General features: G+C 42.3%; 2 protein-coding genes across 3 annotated transcripts in view; one reads left to right on the plus strand and one right to left on the minus strand.

Annotated features, from left to right (window-relative positions):
- The window catches only part of LOC125487967 (carcinoembryonic antigen-related cell adhesion molecule 5-like), a 13,075-nt gene extending 9,759 nt beyond the window's left edge, over positions 1–3,316 (minus strand). Inside the window, exon 1 of one of the 2 annotated variants that reach the window (XM_048620695.1) lies at positions 3,238–3,316. In XM_048620695.1, the coding sequence (XP_048476652.1) occupies positions 3,238–3,289 (52 nt within the window). In that variant the 5' untranslated portion in view covers positions 3,290–3,316. The remainder of the gene's footprint in view (positions 1–3,237) is intronic. The other variant, XM_048620694.1, reaches the window with a different exon arrangement.
- Positions 3,317–17,296: 13,980 nt separating this feature from the next.
- LOC109915449 (carcinoembryonic antigen-related cell adhesion molecule 5-like) overlaps positions 17,297–25,012 on the plus strand; it is a 35,073-nt gene continuing 27,357 nt past the window's right edge. The window contains exons 1-2 of the mRNA XM_048620572.1: positions 17,297–17,540; positions 17,665–17,979. Of these exons, the coding sequence (XP_048476529.1) occupies positions 17,492–17,540; positions 17,665–17,979 (364 nt within the window). The 5' untranslated portion in view covers positions 17,297–17,491. The remainder of the gene's footprint in view (positions 17,541–17,664; positions 17,980–25,012) is intronic.

The following is a 25,012-nucleotide window of genomic DNA, read 5'->3' on the forward strand; positions in this document are numbered from 1 at the left end:
TTCGTAACTGGTTACTACTTGCAATAGAGCATTTCAGTGATGAAGAGAGGCTGGATAAGCTTGGGTTATTTTCCTTTGAGGAGAGAAGGCTAGGACTGGCTCTGTCAGAGCTGTGTAAGATTATGAGGGGCATGGACAGGGTGGATAGAAAGCAGCTGTCCCCCTCAGTCAAGGGGGTCAATAACAAGGGGCATAATTTGATTTATTATGCATCAAAGTAAAGTGAAAAGTGTTGTCTCATATTACAGGCAGATCGTACTATACAAGTGCATCAGGGTAACAGAACAGAGTGCGGTGTTACATTTGCCGAGAAGGTGCAGAGAGAGATCAATATTAACATTAATGAGGTCCATTCAAAAGTCTGATAATTGTAATGTGAAAGGCAGGAGGTTTAGAAGGTATTTGAGGAAAATCTTTGTCATCTAGAGAGTGGTGGAGGATCTGGAATGTGAGTGCAGTTGAGGTGAGAAGCCTCACAATCTTTAAAAAGTAATTGGATGAACAATTAAGTGTCATAATATGCGAGGTTATTGGCCAAGGCTGGAAATTGGGCCCATTGTAGGTAGTAGTATTTTTGGTGGTACAGACTGAATGGGCTGAAGGACCTCTTCTGTACTGTACGATTCTGCAATTCAACGATGACATAACTGGCCCAGTCATATAGTTGCCCTCATAATAAGAGGATTAGGTCAGAGTCTGGGAATCCTATTGCATATCTCCTCAGTTCCTAAAGCCTGTCCTTCACCTTCAAGGAACAAGTCATGGAAATACTTCTCATTTACCTCCTGAATATTTACACTTCAGAAGGAGGCTATTTAGCCCATCACAACTGCATGAGTCAGAAAACAATCTGACTAGACTAATCCCATTTTCCAGCTTTTGGTCAGTGGCTCTGGAAGCTATGCAACACCAAAAAAGATTTACAAGGATGTTACTAAGACTGAAGAGTTTGAATTGTCAGGAGAGGCTGGATAAGCTGGTACTTTTTTCACTGGAGCATAGGTGGTTGAGGGGTGACCTTGTAGAGGCTTACAAAGTCATGAGGGGCATAGATAAGGTGAATGTAAAATATCTTTTCCTGAGGGTAGGGGAATTCAAAACTAGAGGGCATAATTTTAAGGTGAGGGGAGAAGGATTTAACAGGGTCCTGAGGGGCAACTTTTTCACACAGTGGGTGGTGCAAATATGGAATGAACTGCCAGGTGAAGTGGTAGATAAAGTTGCAAAATTTAAAAGATATTTGGACAGGTACATAAATAGGAGATAGTAGGAACTGCAGATGCTGGAAAATCTGAGATAACAAGGTGTAGAGCTGGATGAACACAGCAGGCCAAGCAGCATCATAGGAGCAGGAAGGCTGACGTTTCGGGCCTAGACCCTTCATCAGAAATGGGGGAGGGGAAGAGGGTTCTGAAATAAATAGGGAGACGGGGGAGGCGGATAGAAGATGGACAGAGGAGAAGATAGGTGGAAAGGGGCGTCCTTAGAAGAAGTTTAGAGGGAAATGGGGTCAACTCCAGGCAAATGGGATTAGTTTAGTTTGGGAAGTTTGGTTGGTGTAGATGAGTTGGATGAAAGGATCTGTTTCTGTACTGTATGACTCTATGAAAAATGAATATCTGCGTACACAAGCACATGGGAGCCCATTAACAGATGCTGCCAGACTTGCTGAGCTTTTCCAGCAACTTTGTTTTTGTTCCTGATTTACAGCATGTACAGTTCTTTTGGTTTTTAACAAAGCTAGAGAGTTTAGGGTAGTGCTGATAATAAAAAATGGAATCAATATCTGAGTGATTAGGGTTCTTGTGGCATAGTAAGAGTTTCCCTATCTTTAAACCAGCAAGGCTTGGATTCAAGATCTACCTGAAATTAATGGAGGATTGGACTCAAAGAGTCATACAGTATGGAAATGGACCCTTTGGTCCAACTTGTCTGTGCTGACCTACTATCCTAAACTGAACTAGTCCCATTTGCCTGTGTTTGATCCATATCCCATTAAACATTTCCTATTCATTAAAAGTGCTGAATCAGGAAAAGTATCAACCTTGATTTTGGATTGGCCAGACAGTTCATGTGTGGGTCCTGGTGGGAGAGTAGTAATATCCCTACTTCTGAATCAGAAGGCTCCAGTTTCAAGTCCCACCTGCTCCAAAGGTGTGTGATGACAGGGTTAAATAGAAACTATCTATAAGTGACCAAGAAAGGGGTCTTGTGGTGCAGTGGCAGTGTTTCTACCTCTGAGTCAGGTGGGTTCAAGTCCTGTTTGCTGCAGAGGTTTGTGACTGCAAGGCTTATTGGGGAGAGGAGGTGTGGTGAAAACATCTCTAAATAATAGCGGAGTTCTGCTTTGAACAACAGGAGGTAGAAGTTCTGATAAAAGAGCCATATTGGACTCAAGATTTAGCTCAACAACTTGCACCACAGATACTTCCAGAGCTATAGAGTTTCTCCAGCACTTTCTGTTTCATTTCCAGCATCCGCAATATTTTGTTTTGGACTGAAATTAGATTGACTGGCCTGCAATCATTTGGTCTGTCTCTCACTGCCTTGTTAAACAAAGGTACAACATTAGCAATCGTCAAAAGTTTATTATTTAATGGGTGTAGCAGTAGGAAAGCATGTGTTTTGTAAAATGTGTTACCACTGTAAGCTTCAAGGCTTTTTTGCAATTTCTTGGATCTTGCTGTGCCACTTCACCGATTCCTGCTACTACCCTGAGAGGCGATAAAAGAGGAGCTTCTGACTGGTGACATGCAGAGTGATGGTGGCTGTTGCTTGCCTGCCAACTTGTGGAAGCATATGAACGTTGTACTCCCAGCTGTCCCACAGTGTGACCGACTTCAGCAGGAGGGATCCCTGAGGGAGGAATAACTCAACCCGCTCCCTGTAATCAATACTTGAAGACACGGTGGACTTTATCCACACCAGGATGTTTTTCTCCCTGAAGTTTCAGCTCCCAATGCTCATCGTAGCTGATGTTTCCATTGCGAAAAATGCATTGCCTCCAACACTTACATCTATCTGCCTTTTTCCTACCTGACTATGAAAGTCTTGGAGTTTAGCTGAGTAAAAGAAACTCACATCAATGAATTACTACAGCAGATAAAGCCAGTTAAAAATCCACACAACAAATACATTTCTCACACCTGAACCTAAACTTGACATTCTCTGACAATCTTTCACTGTTTTGTCTCTTCCCATCAACGGGGTGAAATAACAGGAAGAAATGATCCTCACCTTGAGTGATCAATAAGCAGGCCACTACCACAATTAGTGGCTGTCTCACCATCTTGAGAGGACAGCTCCAGCATCTGGGAATACCTGGTGACTGATTCACATTTTCCGGTAAACTCAACACTTCAGGCGAGTCAGTTTTCAATCCTCAAATGCTTATTGGACCAGGTGATGTTGGTCTCAGAGGGAACTCATTTCCCAGAATAGGAATTTTTTTAAAAATTCTGTTATTGAAATTGGGAAGGAAAGTCACCTTAGCTTCAAAGGCAGCTATCTTTCTCCGCAAGTGAAAACATTGATGTTTCTTTAAAAAGAAGCTCTGAAATGCTTTGCCTGAAGGGCAATAAGTTCAAGGCAATTGCATAAGGAAGCACTTAAACAGAAAGAATGTTGTGGTTGTTTAAGGTGGTGGCTTGTCTTGGTAATGTCACAGTAGTAGTAATTTCAACACCCTGTCTAATGTTCTGCAGGCAAATTCAAAGATGAGCAGATGGTGAAAATTTGAACTCAATAAAGTCTGGAATTAAATGCTAGTCTAATGTTCAGCATGTAAACATTATCCAAAAAACTCATCTGGTTCACTAATGTCATTTTAGGAAATAAAATCTACCTTCCTTACCCGGTCTGGCCTCCATATGACTCCAGACCCACATCAATGTGGTTGATTCTCAACTGCCCTCTGGGCAATTACAGAAATGCATTAAATGATGGCCTAGCCAGTGACACTCACATCCCTTGAGCAAATTAAGGCTGTAGACTATAAAAAATGGGAACATTAATTGGCCATTTGACCCCTCAAGCCTATTCTGCCATTCTATAGGATCATGGTTGATCCCATGTTCCTCATGTCCACTTTCCTGCTCTAAACCCCACAACTCTTGATTCTCCTAATGATTAAGAATCTATCCAACTTGACTTTAAACTTTCAAAAGGATTCTGCCCCCACTCAGCTCTCTGTGACAAAGAGTTCTAAAGACTCACAATCCTCTGAGAGAAGAAATTCCTTTTCATCTCAGTCTTCAATTGGGACCCCTTTATTCTGAGGCTATGTCCTCTGCTCCTCCCATGAGAGGAAACAAACTCTCAGCATTTACCCTGTCAAGCCCTGTAAGAATCCAATATGTTTTAATAAGATCACCTCTCATTCTTCTAAATTCCAATAAGAAGAGGAAGCTCATTCCTTGCAGTCCAGACCTTGGTTATAGTGTTCCTTACATCAGTGTTCTAATGATCATTTTCAGTTGCTTCATCAATGACCTTCCCTCTAAGATGGGATCAGAAGGGTGTATTGTTCTGTGATGAGTGCATGTTGCTTGGTGCCATTGGGAACTGCCAAGTTTCTGAAATTGCTGTGCCTGGACAGCATCCAAGTATCAGATAACAGTTGCACACAAAAGAGCTAAGCAAGTACCATTTCCAGCAAACTAATAAAATATTCAGTGTCAGATCTCACCCTCAACCCCCAACACAATCATCAACCTGAGTGATCTGAAATTTATATGAAATTTGACAATGATCTGAAATTTAACTTTGAACTGGCATTTGACATTGATCTGATACCTAACATTGAATCTGAAGTTTGACATTGATCTGACATTTGACAGTGATCTGACTTTTGGCCTGGCATGGTGGTCTCTTGGCCCGTCATGGTTGTCTTTCACTGGTATGTGGCAATCTCTCAGCCCAGGCTGGCCTCAGTGTGGACTTCTGATCTTGAAGTGATTCCTCAAAGTGCTGTCTGACTGTGGCTAAGCACTTAAGAAAGACTGTAATGTTTGAACTTTCAGCTTTATTTCTTTATTTTCTACTGAAAACTAAGAAGGTGTGCAATGTATTACTTTTAACTTTATATCATATGTTTTATGCTGCAACATAATTACTGCAATGTTTACCTTTTAACTTTGCTCTTTATTTTTACCTTGTTCTTAAGATTCTGTACCTAGGTACTCGTACCTAAGATGGTGTCTTGTGTGACAACATTATACACTTTTCATTGTACTCCTGTACTTGAGTACATGTGACAATAAAATCAAAGCCAAAATCAAATCAAATTGATGTGAAATTTGAGTGGATCAGCCATGTAATCTCTGTAGATGCAAGAACAGGTCAGAAACTCAGCATTCAGAGGTGAATCACTGACTTCCTGACTGACCAAAATATTTCATTATTTACAAACTAGAAATGTGATAGAAAACTTTTCCCATCTCTGATTGAGTCCAACAGGCCAGAAGACCAATAAAACAAAGCCAATTGTTTCGTAGCCTATAAACCAACTTAGCATTCACTTCCTCAAGTATAAAGATTCACCATCACTATCATGCCCATATGCTTCCACACACTCTCTGAGATTTCATCAACTGCAATTCCCTAAACTGGGAATCTCTGTCACCTACAACAGCATTTCCCTAATTGGCATGATTGCAGGATCATGAATTCCCCCAAACAATTCTTTCAAGATCATTTAAAAAGTGGCTTATAGTCCAACAGGTTTATTTGAAACCACAAGCTTTCGGAGTGCTGTTCCTTCACCTGATGAAGGAGAAGTGCTCTGAAAGTTTGTGATTTCAAATAAACCTGTTGGACTATAAAGTGGTTCGTGTGACTTCTGACCTTGTCCACCCAGTCCAACACCGGCACCCTTACATCATATGAAAAGTGAGCAATGGAGCATTTGTCATGATAGCGGTGGCAGTTGTGGAGTTCCTTCTGGGTAAAGGACTAGGTTGACATCAACAAACATTATAGTGGGGACAATGACAACTGGAAGTTATACACAGCCATCCTAAGCCTGAAAGCAGGATGAAACGGGCTTCACTATATTGGTCATCAGATGGTATGGAAAAGTAGGCTGAAGCCAACATTAAATAATTATATTTTTATATTAACACGGATTTTTATATTTATCAGATATGTCATATGTTTATCTATTAAAAGTGAACCCAAGCAATGATAGACCAAGTTTTACTATAGTGCAGTATTTCTGTGTGGACGTTGTTGGTGTCTGGGAGAGGTCATGCTCATTTTCAGTAGGAAAGATTGAGTCACATTGGAAAATAGTTTTGGAGGAAGTGTCTGAGGAAACAAACACCTCACACTGATTCCAAGCTACACCTGTCTGCCTGGAAATAATTACTTCATCATCTCTGAGTCAAAATCCAGCAATGTTGCAGGAATGTATGAGAACCTTCACCACAAAGATTGTGACAGTTCAAGAAGGTTGATATTCCAAACTGATTCCGAAGTATGAAGAGAGACTGGATCAGTTAGGACTGTACTCACTGGAGTTTAGAAAACTGAGTGGGGAAGGGCAGGGGATCTCATAGAAATTCTAACAGGACTGGACATGCAAAATGCAGGAAGGATATTCCCAATGGCCTAAGAGTCCAGAACCGGGGTCTGGGTCTTAAGGATATGAGGTGAGCCACTTAGGACTGAAATGAGGAGAAATTTCTACACCCTGCCAATAATGAATTCTCTGACACAGAAAGTGGTTAAGACCAAAACATTGAATACATTCATGTAGGAGTTAGGTACGTTAGATATGGTTCCTAGGTCCAAAGGGATCAAAGGGCATGGATAGAAAGCAGGAACAGGGTATAGGAAGTGGTAATGAGCTGCTTTAAGCATAGAAACATAAAGAATTGGAGCAGGAGTGGGCTATTTGACCCTCTGAGCAATTATTCAGTGTCAGTACAACCTAGTAACAGGCATGACATTATTTACGGAGGATATTTATGGGGATGCTTCCTCTGATTCAGCATTTCAGCTATGATGAAAGGCTGGATAAGCTCAGGTTATTTTCCTTGGAGGGACCTGACTGAGGTGTATAAGATTAATCAAGGATGGATAGAGAGTAACAAAAACAGAAGTTGCTGGAAAAGTTCATCACAGTGTTCTGAGGAAGGGTCACTGGATCCAAAACGTTAATTCTGATTTTTTTCTTCACAGAGGCTGCCAGACCTGCTGAGCTTTTCCAGAAACTTCTGTTTTTGTTCCTGATTTACAGCATTCACAGTTCTTTCTGTTTTTACAGATGGAAAGTAGCTTTTCCACTTAGTCAAAGTACCAATATCAAGGAGGCATAATTTTAAAGGGAGAGACAGGATGTTAGAGGGGATCTGACAAAAACATGTTTCACCCAGAGTGTGGTGGGGCTCTGGAATTTACTGTCTAGGAAGGTAAACCTCACAACCTTTAAAAAGTACTTGGATGAGCACTTGAAATGTTGAAAAACTTTCAAGCTTATGGACCGAGTGTAGAAAATGATATGCGTATAGGTGATGGTGTCTTTTTGCTCATACAGACTCAATAGATCTCTTCTGTATTGTATGATTTTGTGACTCATCTACCATTAGTGAGCTTGAGTTCATCCAAAATTCTGTTATGCAAATCCCCAATCATAGATTAACATCAGCAATGGTCAAACATCTTGTCTTTACAATTAGCACTCTCATATTGAAATCCCTATGCTGTCTCACTCCTTCCTAAATGAACATGGAACAGACATAAACTATTCAGCCCATCAAGCCTGCCATTGACTTCGACCATAGCTGATCATTGACCTCAATGCAACTTTCCCACATTTATATCCAAATCCCCTGATGAGATTAATCTCAATCATTTATAAAGCCTTCTTTACCTACCTGAAGGTCTCATGAGGAAAGGCTGAGGGACTTGAGGCTGTTTTCGTTAGAGAGAAGAAGGTTAAGAGGTGACTTAATAGAGACATACAAGATGATCAGAGGATTAGATAGGGTGGACAGTGGGAGCCTTTTTCCTCAGATGGTGATGGCTAGCATGAGGGGAAATAGCTTTAAATTGAGGGCTGATAGATATAGGACAGATGTCAGAGCTAGGTTCTTTACTCAGAGAGTAGTAAGGGCGTAGAATGCCCTGCCTGCAAAAGTAGTAGACTCGTCAACTTTAAGGGCATTTAAATGGTCATTGGATAAACATATGGATGATAATGGAATAGTGTAGGTTAGATGGGCTTCAGATTGGTTTCACAGGTCGGCAAAACATCGGGGGCCGAAGGGCCTGTACTGCGCTGTAATGTTCTATGTTCTAGGTTCTACTCACAAGTACATTGGGTTCACTTATTTGTACATTGGATGTGGGTGTTGCATTTTTTGCCAAACCATAACTGTCCTGGAGAAGGTGAAGCTGTACGTTGCAGGAACCTTTAATCAATCTCCAGCGCACAAGATCAAATGAGAAATTCCAGAGAAATGGTTGGGTGTGCCATGTTCTCAAAAAGGCAGGCATCAGAAACTTGGTCCAACTCAATTTTGTCACAAATTGGTGCAGCCTAAAATGTTTTGAAATCTCAAATTGCATTTCCATGCAACTCTTGGCAATTGAGGCCACAAGCCCATTATTCACTAAACAGCTTTTCAAAACCAAAAACAAAAGTTGATCAATAGGTCTGGCAGCATCTGTGGAAAGTAAATAGGTTAACATTTTAAGTCCAGTGATCCTTCTTATTTGCACTGAAACATTAACGCTGCTTTCTCTCCGCAGGTACTGCCAGATCTGTTGAGTTTATACAGTAATTTCTGTTTTTGTTTCTGCTTTTCAGCATCTGTAGATTTTTTTTTCTTTTGTATTCAGCTTTTCAATATTGCCACATAAAACTTTACTCAGCTTTAAATTCCCAATCAGCCATTGTGCAATTCCAGCATTGTCCTGCTGCTCACCGGAGCACATTTCCACATATTATGAGAAAACAAGGATGTCATTGTATTGCTGCAAATTAATGTTGCAAGCTGAGAATATCCAGGATTGATATGTTGCCCCATGTTACTATCATACATTTCTTTTTCAAGTATGTACTTAATTGTCTTTCAAAAGCTGCTTTTGGAGGCAGTACAAATGAGGTTCATTGGATTGATTCCAGAAATGAGGGGTTTGTCTTATAAGGATACATTTGAGCAGTTTCAGCCTGTTGGGATAGAATGAACAAATGATTCACTCAACACCCAGGAGTTCACTTCCAGCATCAAAGAGTTTATTGAAATTACACTAGTGGGAAGAAACCCTCTGAAAGTCCAGAGAAGTCTTCACCGAACAAAGGAAAAAATATATTTTTGTACATTTGTTTCATCTTATCTTTAACATTTACAAACAAATCATGTTATTAATTAAATACATACATTTCCAATTAAGCCAATCATATCACTGAACAGATAAAGATGGACAGTTTTGTGGTCAATCCCCGGTCCTTCATGGCCTCATGATGTTTCCCAGACTCTCTTATCTACCTTCTTGGGGCTTTCCCAATGGACACTGTATTCAAGTACATTCCTGCCCAGATATTTGCCAGCTGCACTGTGTTAACTGCCAATTAATTGAACACTTGCCTGTCACTTAAGGACCTTTTAAATTCCTTATTAACGTCATGACAGGAAATACAAAAGAATATTGACTTTTGCTAGTTGTTATAATATCAATTCAAACAAAGTTATATGGTTACAACCTAATGTTAGAATAAATTAGCTAACAAGTTGCAGCAGTTTCTTTCTTACCGTATTTCCTAGACACCCTTATCTTTATCTTGGGTGTCTTACAATTATTCATTCACTCCACATTCCAATGTCTGCTAGTTTCTGTACCGGTGATTCAATTCTCCCTGTAATCATATGGGGACTGTTTCTCCTGTCTGAGACTCGTTTGCACTCATAATTTTATTTGAATCTTTCCTCTAATGCTTTTACTGATTTTTTTTTGTATGAAGGTGAATCTATAACTACTTCAGAATCTACGTCTATGAATATTTGAAGGATCTTAACTAAAACCTACTGTTAATATTGTAATAAATCGATTAAATAATTGAAGAGAGATTCACTAATTAAATGTCATGTGAGGTGTTCTTATCTATGTCGTGTGCACAAACAACAACCACTGCATATTCTATCTCAGTTCTGTTACCTTGGGTCTTCAGAGCTATTAGTGTTCTACTTGTGAAGATGACGTTAACCAAATGTTTTCCCAAGCTGTTTCACTAATGCCAACATTTTCTGCTGCTAACGCCATGGGTACCTATTGACCATTTTGTGCTGCTCAGTCATGAACAACCGTAACGCAACCTATACTGTCTGGAATTTAGTAAAATCAGTGGAGATCTCATTGAAATATATATGATAAGGGGGTTGAAAAAGTAGACACAGAGAGGATGTTTCCCCATGTGGAGTAATCTAGAACCGGAGGTCATAACTTTATGCCAAAGGGGTGGCAGACTTGAAACAGAGATGAAGAGAAATTACTTAACTCAAAGGGTCATAATTCTGTGGAATTCATTGAGTTGTGGGACATCGAGTAAATTTAAGGAGAAGATAGATAGATTTTTAATTAATTGCGGGCTGAGACGATATGGGTAATGACAGGAAAGTGGAATTGAGGCTGAGATGGGATCATCCATTGACATTACAAATGGCAGACCAGGCTCATTGAGCTGAATGGCCTACTCCTGCTCCTACTCATCATGTTCTTATTCAAACTGTAACAACGAGGCTAACAGGCATGCCATTCCAAATCCTAACTAATCATTGTGTAAAACATGCTTCCTTGTGCACACTTACTATGTTCCTATGAGCAGATGAAGGTGAGAATCTGTCGATGTGTGTGATTATAACAGCGCCCAGAAGCAGAAATTGTGGAAAAAACGTGATGCTGCATTGAGTTTGAACATGTTTAACACAATCCCTGTTAATCAACTAAGTCTGGCGTTTACATAGTATCTGTAGATAACAAAGTGGAACCGTCACGTAATGCACTTCAACATAATTTACAAATAAAGCACATTTTTTGGAAAAAGAAAAGATGGGAACTGAAAATGTGGATCTACTTCCAGATTTGATTGACGATATACTTCACAGAAAAAGCAATGGCGGCCGCAACTCCCAGAGATACTAGCGATTGAGAAAGGCCTCTATCACTGACACAGGCATCGCAACTCACTGCAACCTTACGCAAACGTACTTCCTCCTCGCTTCAGTAGCGCTTGCTGACACTAGCGCATGCGCACTATGTTAACCGAAATCAAGTGTGCGCATTTGAAGGGACGAGCGATTAAGATGAGGGTTGGGGGACACGGGGAAGTGATCGGGATGGGGGGAATCGAGATTGGCAGAAAGGTCAGGATGGGGGAAGGGAATGAGGGGATAAAGCTAGGTGGGATCAGGGCATGTGATCAGGATTTGGGGGAGGCATAGGATGGAGGGGTGAGAGATCACGATTATTGGGATTAGGGTCATTTGCATTGGGGCAAGATTCAAGATGGGTGGGGTAAGGAATACGAGGTTTGCCACTTGGGGCCCTGTGTCATGACTGGAGGTGTTGGGGAGTGGGATCACGAATTCAGGGTGTGCCGTGAGTGGTGGGGTGGCATCCAGGGGATTTGGGAGAGAGGGGGTTGAGGGATTGAGGTGTGATTGGGATTGGTAGGGCAGAATCAAAGTGGGATGGGGAGATTGGGATCAAGGAGATCAGGGTAAGGGGAATGGATTAGGATTTGGGAGATATCGGGATGGAGGATTTTGGGATTTGGGGGAATCGAGGGGGAAGGAATCGAGATTAGGGTTCATCAGGATGTGGGGGGATCATGAATTGTAGGGATTGAGATTAGAAGAAGAGGTCGAGATTAGGGATGATCGAGAGTGAGGAAGATAGAAATTTGAGGGATCAGGATTACAGAAAAGGATCTACATTTGAGGGAATCAGGGTTGGGAGGATCGGGATAGACAAAAGGATCAGGAGTGTAGGAGGAGCAGGACTGAGTGAGAAATGGCTGAAATTGGAAATCGGGATGGGTACGATTTGGGACTTGAGATGTGAGGGATTGGGATTTGGGGGTAATCAAGATGGTGGGAATGGGGGATTGGGAATGAGATGATCAGGAATGGGGATGATTGGAATTGGGACAAAGGACTGGGATTGATATGATTGGGATTGTGGGGGATATTGGGATGAGGTGGAACGGATCAGGCTTGGAGGAAACATAGATATGGGGAAAGGATTGGGATAGGGGTGATGAAGGATTCCTATGGGGGTATTGGGATTGAGAGGCACTGGGAGAAATGATCAGAATTTGGGGATCAGGTGGGAGTGATCAAGATTGGGGGAGTAATTGATATTGGAGTGGTGATGGGATTGGGGGACAGTGGGTTTGAGGGCAAGGGATTGGGAATTTGGTGGGAAGTCATTGGGATTTGGGGTAGGTCATCAGGATTGGGGAGATCAGGTTGGGCAGGAGATCGGGATTGAGGTAATGATTGGAATTTTGGGAGGGAAAGGATTGAGGAGGAAGGGATTAGGATAGGCAAAGAGATTGTGACTGAGGGGAAGGATCGGGACTTCAGAGAAGATAGGAATCAGGATTTGAGGTGGTTCACAGCACGGTACAGTTCAGGGTGGGGGGTATCAGGATTAGTAGGATTGGGACCGGGGAAGAGAAATATGGGGGTCAGCACTGGAGGTGTCGAGCATATAAGGGGGTCAAGAATTAAGGGTATGGGGAAGGGGGAGCTGGGAGAGGGTTTCAGGAAAGGGATGGGATGTGTTGCCAGAGGGACATTCCCCTTTCTTCCCACTCTGCCGCATTTCCTCACTTCCCACCACCACCCCAATTCTCTCCTTTTCCTGATTCTGCCATCCTAACCCCCACCCTCCCATCCAGCATCCCTCCACCTCCTCCTCACACCTGTTTCTCCGCCACTGAACACCATCTCCTTTTCTGGATTAGCAGTTGGCCACAGTTGTGTGTGTCAGCAAACACTGTCCACCTGAAAGAAAGGAGTCAAGATGTCTGCATCCCACCCCCGGCTGGGAAGGGGTGTGAGGTCTAACAAAGAGGGGAAGCCTATCGGCAGGAGGCAAGACCTTGTGGTCCTCCTGTAGTAGCACCCTTCTGCCTGTGTGCTGCACTGTTGCTCTGTTGGACCCAGCACAGAAATGCTTGATGGTTGGGCATCTCCAGTGAGTAACCGAATGTGCAGGAAATGCCAGTTACTTTCCCCAGTTTGTCTCCAAATATCAGTGAAAATCTGAATCCTCAGCACTCCTTGGTTTGGTTCCACAGAGGCCAAAGTACCATTTCTGAACAGCAGGTTTGTTTTTAAACCTCTGTACTGGAAAGTAGAATAGCTGATGCACCACACCTACAATCCATTGCATATTGCCAATTTCAATCAGTCTACTTTGGGATTTGAAGAGGAGTTATTGATCAGAATACAACTGCAGGCCAATATCCGGCACTGGCTGTAAGATGTAGGAGCAGTAGTAAGCTATTCAGCCCATCGAGTCTGCTGCACCGTTGGACTAGAACATGGCCACTTTAATAAACCTCAAGTCCACTTTCCTGCCTTTTCCCAATAACCCTTAATTCCCTTCCTGATGGTTTTGGACATACATCTGTGGCAGAACAGACAAGTTAATATTTCAAGTGGGGTCACTTTATTTAAGAAAGGAAGCCATTGTGGTAAATCATAATTACAAAAAAAAACAGAAGTGAGGAAACTGCGCAGATATCATAAAACAAAACAAAGTGCTTAATTGGTGAGTGAGAGATGTTTAAATGAGACAGGTAGTATTAGCATCCAGGAGCCTAAGACTAGAGATCACTGATTAAATCTTTGGAATCGCACGTTTAAAACAGAGATTAGGCCAAATTTTATTTAATCACAAAAGATCATGAGTTTTTGGAATTCTGTTCCCAAATAGGTGGTAAAACATAGCTGTTCATTCTCCCAGGCTCCTCGCTAGCCACTCCTTTGTCTGTCCAACTGTTCTTCTCCATCTTTGGGCTCTATACCACCTATCATTTACTTCTTACCCCCTTCCCACACCCCATCTTCTGCAACTTTCAGAACTTTCTGCAGCTTTTCAAGAAACAACTTCCTCCTAGCTACCTATCTGTGCTGAGGAAGGGTCACTGAACCCAAAATGTTAACTCAGATTTCTCTCCACAGATGCTGCCAGAACCTGCTGTGTCTTTCCAGCAATTTCTGTTTTTGTTTCTGATTTCCCGCATCTGCATTTCTTTCATTTTTTTAATTTGGTAAAAACAGAGGCTTTGACTATTTCTAAGGCAGAGGTGGATAAATCAGTTAAGCAGAGCCAGCACATGTTTATCAGGGGTCAGCAGGAACATGGATTTAAAGTTACACTGAGATCAATAATGAAATGGCAGGTCCAGTTCAAGAGGCTGAATGGTCTACTGCTCCATCCTTGTATATTTGGACAAGGTAGCACTCTAAAGTCAGAACCAGTTCAGTTGGTCCTAAGGCACTCAAGTCATGGCAGGACTGTGCATGCTCTAGCTGTCGAGACATCTGGGAGAACTAACAAAACAGGTCAAAACCAATGATGCAGACCATCCCATCAGTACTAATGGAGGGACCAAAATCTCATCACTCACCCATACCTTCTTCCTCCCCCTCAAATCCACTGATCCTGCCAGCCCACAATGAGCATTGCCTGGTGTAGAAAAGGTACGAGCTCTGAGATTATTGTAGTACTTATTGTTACAGCAAAGGCGTTACAGAATATTGAATAGATAGAATAATATCAAACCCTATTCCAATTTAATGCCTGCTTCACTGATGTCTTTAAGGGATGCAAATCTGCCTACACATGACTCCAGACGCACTGCAATGTGGTAGACTCTTAACCACCCTCTGAGCAGTTAGGGGTAGGCAATACAGGAGAATTCGGACTGTCTCCAACCAGCTTGAAGTTGCAACGAAGGAAGGTAACAACATTCTGTTTCTAATAAGTGAATGATTACACTGACTGTCAGAGGGAAAAGCATTCTGATAGTATCCAATCGGCAATATAGTTCCAGTGAACGGTTCAAAGGGAACAGTACTATGACATTTTTTTAATTGCAAAAATATACTTTATTCATAAAGAAATCTTTCTGTAAATGCACAGTTACTAAAGAAGTTGTGTACAATGTTTGCGTATCAAGAAAATAAATATTGGATCTGTTATTCTGATATTAATGGGGAGACGATGGCCGAGTGGTAATCCAGAGACCCAGATAATGTTCTGGGGATCTGCGTTTGAATCCTGCCACAGCACATGGTGGAATTTGAATTCAATGAATATCTGAAATTAAGAATCCAATGATGACTGTGAATCCATTGTCGATTTTTGGGAAAACCCATCTGATTCACTAATGTTCTTTAGGGAAGGAAACGGCAATCCTTACCTGGTCTGGCCTACATGTGACTCCAGACCCACAGCAATGTGGTTCACTCTGAACTGCCCTCTGGGCAATTAGGAATGGGGAAAATAAATGCTACCTAGCCAGCGATGCCCTCATCCCATGAATGATTTTTTAAAAAAATTCCCTGCAGTTGCAAAGACCAAAGGCATTTCTTTCTCATACAATATATTTACATATATTGTCACAACAAGAAGATCTGATAACCGTACGGACCACATTTAACTTCGGCAGAAAGACCTCAGTGGTCTTTCCCCATTGCGCCTTGGCGGCAACTGCTCCAAGTTTTAATGCATCCCTCAGCATGTGATCCTGGACCTTAGAAAGTTCCCGTCTGTGATACTCAGTCGAGGTCAACTCCTTGCACTGGAAGACTGACATATTTCAGGCGGACCAAAGAGCATCTTTCACAAGTTGACAGTCCTCCAGGCTACGTGCTGACCATTTCCTGATGAACTTCTGGTCAAAGGTGTTTTTCTTTGCAAATTTCTCTATGAAGGACAGGTGATATGGAATGGAACAGCACTCAGACTGTCTCAGTGTGCATTCTAGTGTCACAGAGCTGCTCGGGACGAACCTCGACAAAAATCACTGCATCTTTCTCCAGACTTTGTCTGCAAAGGCACATTTCAGAAAGAGATGTGACATTTTCTACCCCAACACCTCTCGCACCCTTCAGCAGCCGCTTCAAGGCAGCGGGCGGTGGCACAGACTGGGCATACAAGAAGGATCTCACAGGCAGTGCCCTTCTCACCACCAGCCAAGCGATGTCTTGGTGCTTGTTGGAAAGTTCTGATGATGGGGCATTCTGCCAAATGGCTTTGACAGCCTGCTCAGGGAACAGACTGACAGGATCCACCCTTTCCTTTTCCCACTGGGTTTCAAGGACACTATGTGCTGACCATTCCCTGATGGGCTTGTGGTCAAAGGTGTTTTTCTTTGCAAATTTCTCAGCAATGGACAGATAATAACAATGGTCCAACTACTGGAGCGTTCCATGGCAAAGAGGCCAGTCCTGTCCTTCACAAAACCAGGGATAGGTAGAACTTCAGGACATAGTAACTCTTGGTGTTTGTGTGGCAAAGGTCTTTGCACAGCTTGATGCAGCCATACACAAAAGTGGCCATCAGGATGAGGATGGCTTTGTGTATGTTCTCCCCACGTACCCAATCCCACCTTATCCAGATTTTTGCACATGGATTCCCTGCTGACCTGGCCTATCTTAGGCTTCCAGATGAAAGGGAAGATGGCTCAGGACACTGAAACAGCGTAGTTTTGGTGGATGGGCCAGACCTGTGCTACCGACACCAACAGGGAGAGTGCTTCACACCTGATGACCAGGTTTTTACCCGCAATGGAGACAGAACTGTGCTCCCAAAGGAACAGATTCTGAGATAACAAGGTGTAGAGCTGGATGAACACAGCGGGCCTGAAGAAGGATCTAGGCCTGAAACATCAGCCTTCCTGCTCCTCTAATGCTGCTTGGCCTGCTGTGTTCATCCAGCTCTACACCTTGTTATGTCAGATTCTCCAGCATCTGCAGTTCCTACTATCTCTGGAACAGATTCCGCTTCACTTTGGCCATGCGTTCCTCCCAAGATGTTGCACACACCCCAGACCCTCTGAACCATATTCCCAGTACCTCCAGGTAATCTGTCCTGCCGGTGAGGGGAATGAAGAATCAGTCAGCGCAGTTCCAAAAGAACATGGTTTCGCTCCTGCCTCGATTTACCTTGGCTCCAGAGGCCAGTTCATTACAGTCCAAATTAGTGATTAGGGAACAGCATTCGGACAGTCTCCAATCAGCATTACAGTCCCAGTGGATGATTACAGTGACTGTCAGAGGGAACAACACTCTGTCACTCTTCAATCAACATTACAGTGACTGTCAGAGGAAACAGCACTGAATCAGTCTCCAATCAGCAATACAGTGGCAGTGAGTGAGAGAGCGCTGATGCGTTGTACACACCAGGAAGAGCGGGTCAGTCAGTGAGTGCATGAAGGAGCAGCGAGGAGTCCCTGAACAGAGCTAACATGTTGCTGACGGTTACCGCTATTGTTGCCTGCCTCCTGCTCCCCATGGGTGAGGATCTCATCTCCTCTCACTCCTGTGACCCGCTGGGCAGTGGGGAATGTGTTTTTGCTGCTCCCAAACTTAGCCTCTCCGTTCCCCTTATTGACTGGATTCTCTCTGTTTCTCCTTTCAGTCCAGTCCCAGACATTCACCATCGAAGCCGACAGTTCGATTAATGTGACCATCGGAGGCACCGCAAATTTTACAGTGAGGCCCTCACGCTCGGTGAAGAGTGGGAACTGGGATTTCAATGATAAAAATATCGGTCAGTGGATCGGCTCATCTATTTCTATGAGCAACGAGTATGAATCCAGGGCTCAGATTCTAACGCCTAATGGATCTCTGAAGTTGAAGTCAGTGACAATATCAGACAGTGGGAAGTACACTGTTACTATGGTCCCCGAAGTGGGGGATCAAGCATCAGCGACGATTATTCTGCGTGTAATTGGTAAGAGGCTCCTATCTGCTGGGGACAAGCTGGGATGGGCGGGGTCTCTGGAAATTACATGGAGAGCTACCTTCTATCCTTCCAGGGAATGTTTATATACCTTGGCGTATGTTTAATGGAGGGGAAAATGGAAACGCTTAACTGGTTACAGGTTGCAATTAAGCTGAGTTTCTGTTTCGAAAGGGAGCACCTAACACCACCCTCGGGGTCTGTGCCCAACAGATTGGAGAGTATTGGCGTTTTAAATTGGCTGCAAAGGCCTCAAACCCCGTGCTCAGCGGGGAGATAAGGGACAGAGGAGAGTGAGCTTCAGTTTAGCTGCTCGCACACTCGCCAGGCCGCCACCAACTGAGACCAAGCTCCCCTCGAACTCCAAGTTTCTATGTTGGAGGCTCACCATGCCCCTCACCCCAAACAGCACCTCACCACCCAACCTCCAAGATGTCACTTTCCAGGTGAGATGTTCAGCTGGGTAGGCAACAAGACACTGTTTCATGGTATCCTGGCCCATACTTAGCCCCTCAACTGACAAAACAGAAGGAGAAGCAGTGTACAAAACAGCAGTTCCTGTTGTAGCGTTGGAAACACAGTTGCCAAATTGTATGCAGCAAGCTCACTGAAGCATCAATAAATGAATTTGCTTTGTGACGTTGATTGAAGGATGGGTGTTGACCAGGACACTAGTAATAATGCCAAAATCTTCACTAGAACAGTGTGATGGGATTTTTTTATATGGGGTGTAATTTGTCCAGTAGGCAGCACCTCTGACAATTCAACACTCCCTCGGTGTTGTACTAAACAGTCAACTCTATTTTGTGAGCAAGTTTCAGGGTTGGAAAGGGAAAAGACAGGCTTCTGACTGGGGTGGGTGTGGGAGTGGGAAATTAGCCACAATTGGCATGGTCAAGAGCTCAATGGGTGCTCCAAAAACCTTTTGCCTATGTATAACAAAATGGAATAACTTGGGAAAGGATGATAATTTGATAGCTCCAGTCACCAGTCATATAGATGGAATCTCTCTTTCATCATCACCCTCAAACATGTACAGCCCAAGTGTCATACCATATATAGGATGAAGAGCTGGTATCTGGTTCCACAGGTGAGTCAGTTATCTCCTACGCATACTGATGTATGCCTCAGCAAAGTAATAATGTGATGTGTGAAGACTGATTGAAATGTGGATCAGCAGGTTGGGATAGTGTGAATTACTTTAAGGCTGATAATTGCAGAGAAATCCTGTATGGGGAAGCTAAATGAATCTAACAGTAAACATGCAGACCCCAGTGACAACTTCAGGTTCATTGTCACTCATTCGAGGAATGGGTCGGGAAGGTACAGTGGGAGATTTAGAGGTTTAATCCTCATGAACAATTCCCATTATAGACACTTGATCCAAATATATTTCCATGTTTATTGTATTGGATCCGATGATTGGTGAAGGGATGTTTGCCACTTTATCTGACATAATAAACTATTCTTTCCTTCTAAGTATTTCCACATTTGTTTTGATACTTGGGCTATTTGCTCTGTCATCAATAGATTTGTGGAAATAATGTACCAGTTATTGCTCATGCTGCGCATACTGCTTGTCTGTGGAGAAAACAATCCTTGTTATTTTGCGTAGAAGGGTCGAATTTAGTTTGTTGATTTCTTGCAATACTTCCAAAGGATTGAAATGGGATATGAATGTTTTAGTCATAAAATGCACTATTGAAGTTTTATAATAATAGTACATTTACAAGCACTCAGTGTGGAGATCAGGTAAAAAAGTCCTGGGAAATAATGTTAACACAGTGTGGAGTTGGAGGAACACAGCAGGCCAGATGACATCAGAGGAGCAGGTAAGTTGACATTTCGGTCAGGACCCTTCTTCAGAAATGGGGACTCCTCTACATCAGTGAGACCATGCAGAGGCTCAGAGACCACTTTGTAGAGCACCTGTTCATGACAAACGGCAACACCTTCCGGTTGCGAACCATTTCAACTCCTCCTCTCACTCCCTGGGTAACATGTCCATCCTGAACCTCCTCCAGTGTCACAATGACGCCACCCGGAAACTGGAGGAGCAGCACCTCATATTCCACCTCAGGAGCCTACAGTCCAATGGCTTAAATATGGATTTTACCAGTTTCAAAATCTCCCCATCCCTGGCATCATCCATGACCAACCCTCCCTCTCATCCCCGCCTCCTTGACCTGATACAATCTGTCCATCTTCTCACCCACATATCCGCTCCTCCCACCTCACTGACCAATCTCCACCACTCCCTACCTGCACTCACCTATCACCATCCCACCCACCTTCCCCAGCCACACCCCACCTCTCTCTGTTTATTTCTAGGCTTCCTTTCCTGCACCCCCTCCATTTCTGAAGAAGGGTCCTGACCTGAAACATCAACTTTCCTGCTCCTCTGATGCTGTCTGGCCTGCTGTGTTCCACGCTGTTATCTCTGACTCCAGCATCTGCAGTTCTTACTATCTATGGGAAATAATGTTTAGATTTCTCAATAGACTTGAAACTCCATTCACATCTCTAAAACAATTAAAAAGCCAAGGTCACCAGGGAAAAGCTGGTAGAAATACGATTGCAAGGTGTAGAGCCGGATGAACACAGCAGGCCAAGAAGGGTCTAGGCCTGAAACGTCAGCCTTCTTGCTCCTCTGATGCTGCTTGGCCTGTTGCGTTCATCCAGCTCTACAGCTTGTTATCTCAGATTCTCCAGCATCTGCAGTTCCCACTATCTCAGAAATATGATTGCAGTGGTTCACACATCTCCAGGACCCAACGACCTGCATCCCAGCATCATAAAATAAATGTCTGTAGAGATCTTACACCTTGGTATTAATCTTTCAATATTCCTTAGCTTCTGGATGAATTCCAGTGGATTATTCTTTTTCAAGAAAGAAAGAAAGGAAGTCTTTGGGGTAATTGCTAGAAGCCTTTATTAAGGATGTTATAACTTATAAATAAGAATGCAATCAGGCACAGACAACATGGTTTTATGAAAGCAAAATTTATTGGACATATTTGAAGAAGTAACACGTTGGGATGCAGATGCAGTGCACTTGAATTTCCAACTTCAAAAGGATTAGAAAGGAGGCTCTGATGAAAGTTTTTGAACAGTTATGGGCTAAACTGAAAAGCAAAACCTCCAAGGTGATAATCTCAGGATTACTACCTGAGCCACAGGTAAACTGGCATAAGGTAAAGAAAGTCAAAGAGATAAACGCATGACTCAAAGTTTGGTTTAGGAGGAATGGGGCATCGGCGCATGGCGGGGATAGAGCAGAACTGTTCGAATGGGATGCGCTTCACTTGAGCCATGCTGGGACCTGTGTCCTGGTGAATTGATGAAGTTGTGCTGTTTGAGAGAGGGCTCTCAATTAATTAGAGGATGGGGAGGGTTTGGCAGAAGGGAAATGTAGGCTTACAAAGCAAAATTTTCTGCCAGCATTACAAGGCAACTATTTAGATAATGATACCCAGAGTGAGGCAGGAGGGACAGATTATATCATGTGAAAACATATGAACCATATAAAAACAGCAGCAAATAGGAGGCAAGAGGGAATATGGTTAAAAGGCAAAATTAGTTGCTGCTTACTTGAACACACATAGTATTCAGAACAAAATAAATGAGTTATTGACGTGATTAGAGGTTTAATGGGAATGGTCTTATAACCACTACAGAGGTGTGGTTACAAGGAGTTCAAAGCTGGGAACTAAATATTGAAGTTGATGTGACTTTTCAAAAGGGCAGGCAGTTTGAAAAGTATGATGGAGTAGCTTTGTTAGTACAAGACAGAATAAGTAGGAGAAATGATCTTGGATTGGATTTTGTAGAATCCATATGTGTGGAAGTAAGAAATAGCAAAGGAAACAAGACATTGGTGGGAATAGTCTATAGGTTAATTAACAGTATCAATGCTGTAGAACAGAAAATAAGTTAAGAAAGAATGAAAGTATGTTAAAAAGGCAGTGCTTGAAATGTGGGTGACTTCGATCTTCATGCAGATTAGACAAATGAACTTGGCAGATGCAGCCATGTGGTAAAAGTCAGAGTGAATTCAAGATAGCTTCCTGGAACAATATATCATGGATTCAAACTTGGACCAGTCTTTTTTGGATCTAGTAATGTGTAATGAGGCAGATTCAATAAATGATCTCAGACCAAAAGATCCACTTGGGAATAATGACCATAACATGTCTTTCTGCTATAGGAAGGATTTTGTGAAACTTGAAAGGGTTTAGAAAAGATTTACAAGGATGTTGCCAGGGTTAGAGGCTTTGAGCTACAAGGAGAGGCTGAATAGGCTGGAGCTATTTTCCCTGGAGCGTTGGAGGCTCAGGGGTGATCTTACAGAGGTTTATAAAATCATGAGGGCCACGGATAGGTGAATAAGCAGGGACTTTTCCCAAGGTGGGGCAGTCCACAATGAGAGTGTGTAAGTTTAAGGTGAGAGGGGAAAGATTTAAAAGGGACCTAAGGGGCAACTTTTTCACACAGATGGTGCTGCATGTGTGGAATGAGCTGCCAGAGGAAGTGATGGAGGCTGCTACAATTACAACATTTAAAAGGCATCCAGACGGGAATGTGAATAGGAAGGGTTTAGAGGGTTATGGGCCAAAGGCTGGCAAATGGGACTAGGTTAATTTAGGTTACCTGGTCAGCATGGATGAGTTGGACCAAAGAATCTGTTTCTGTGCTGTATATCTCTACGACTCTATTGGAATTTAGCAATCAGTTTGAGAGGGAGAAATTGAGTTAGAACAAACAGTGCCAAACTTAAATACAGGTAATTACATGGGGATAAGGGCAGAGCTGGTTGGAGTGGACTAGGAAAGGAGTGTAGCAGAAAAGGTGGTTGATGAACAATGGCTTCTGTTTTACAAAACAGTTCAGGATTAACAGCAAAAAAAAAACGACTAGTGTGGAAAGATTCTAGGAAGGGCATAAACCAGCCAGGGTTAAACAAGGAAGTTAAGGAGAATGTCAAATAAATAAAACATAAAATATAGCCATGACTCGCATCAAACTAGAGGAGTGGAATTATTTTAAAAACTAGCAAAACAGGGCCAGAAAAATCAATGAGAAGATAAAGAAAGAGAGTAAAGTAGCAAGTAGCATAAAAATCAACAGTAAGAGCTTCTTTAAATAGCTAACAAAGGAAGAAAGAGACCAAAATGAAAATAGCTCCCTTAAGGAATGAGGCTGGGGAAATTATAATGGGCAACCAGGAAATGACAGAGAGGTTAATTAAAAGTTTGCATCTGTCTATAAGGCAGATGACACAATAACATTCCAAAAATGACAAATAATCAATGGGCCAAAGCAGGGGATTTGTAAATACAATAACTATAACGAGAGGAAAAGAAAAACTAATTGAACTAAAGATTAATAAGTTCCCTGGATTGGATGCTTCCAAGGATATTAAAGGAAGTAGCTACAGAGTTAGTGGATGAACTGATAGTAATCTACCAGGAATCCTTAGCTTGTGGAAAGGTCCCAAAGAATTGGAAAACTGCCAATGTTATGCACCTTTATTTCGACAGTGAGGGGACAAATAAAAAGCTAACCATAGGCCAGTTAGCTTAATACCTGTTATCAGGTAAATGTAACAGTCTGTCATAAAGGATATAATTGCAGATCATTTAGAAATCTGCATGATAACAAAATGCACAATCAAGCAGAGTCAACGTGGCTTCATAAAGGAAAATCATGCCTGACAAATTTATTACAGTCCTTGGAAGAGATAACAAACAGGATAGATAAAGGAGGATCAGTAGATGTAATATATTTCCAGAAGGCATTCAAAAGGTACTGCACTTAAGAGTAGTTAATAACAGAAGTACCTATGGTGTTGGAGGTAGTATATCAGCATGGATAGAGCAATGGTTTAGGGTAAGGGGAGGAGAATTTTCATGATGGCTATAATGCTATGAAGTTGTAAAGTGGTCAGTTCTGGGGCCACAGTTATTTATAATATATATGAATAACTTGTATGATGGAAGTGAATGCCCTATCACCAGGTTTGTGGATGACTCAAAAATAGGTGGAAGGCAAGTAGTGAGGATGGCACAAGCTCTCTACTGAGGGATATAGACATTTTATGTGAATGGGCAAAAAACCTGGCCAATGAAATATCATTTGGAAAAACATAACAATTTGTGTGCGCATTGACAGGAAGAATAGAAGGGCTGAATATTATTTAAATGGAGATAAACTGAAAAAAGTCGAGTTGGAGTCCTTTTAGATGAATCATAAAAAGCCAGCATCCAGGTTTAGCAGGCAACAAGACAGGTAAATAAAATGTTGGTCATTATTTCAAAGGGAGTGAAGAATAAAAAGTGAGGAAGTCTTGTGAAAACTATACAGAGCACTTGTCACTGCTCTAATAGACTGAACAGTATTGGTCCCCTTATCAAAGAAAGATGTACTGGCATTGGAAGCAATCCAGAGAAGATTCATTGACCCCATGAATGGAGGGATATTCTTACAAGGATAGGTTGAGTTGATATGAGAGAAATATCTTCACTCAAAGGAGTGTGAAATTTTGGAATTCTTTACTGAAGAGCTTTGTAAGAAACTTTATCATTGAATAGATAATAAGCCTGGAACAGACATATTTTTGGATTCTTAGGGAATGAAAGGATACAGGAAGTAGGCAGGAAATTGTAGTTGATGTCTATGATGAGTCAAGATCCCATGGTGTGTTGCACAGTCTCGATGGGCCAAATGGTTTCTTCCAGCTACTATTCCTTGTGTTCCACACTATTGGGATGCCAAAATCCGACAGGGTGGCTGCTGTAATAGCAGCTGCCTTTGTGAAATGCATACGCGTGTACTCCAGCCCATGATCGATTGTAGGACTTAGGGGTCCATTAAATCCTCCATTTCCACCATACCAGAGAGCTTCTCTATCCTGATGGCAAGTTCAAACCAAGGAGTATTATTTGGACCAATGTCATCCACTCTTTTCACAATATTCGTCTAATATTTTGTGGGTAATTCTTTTGAGTTCAATTTCCTGGGGTGA

Source organism: Rhincodon typus, chromosome 47 (assembly GCF_021869965.1).
Source record: "Rhincodon typus isolate 14 chromosome 47, sRhiTyp1.1, whole genome shotgun sequence".
Classification (NCBI taxonomy): Eukaryota; Metazoa; Chordata; class Chondrichthyes; order Orectolobiformes; family Rhincodontidae; genus Rhincodon; species Rhincodon typus.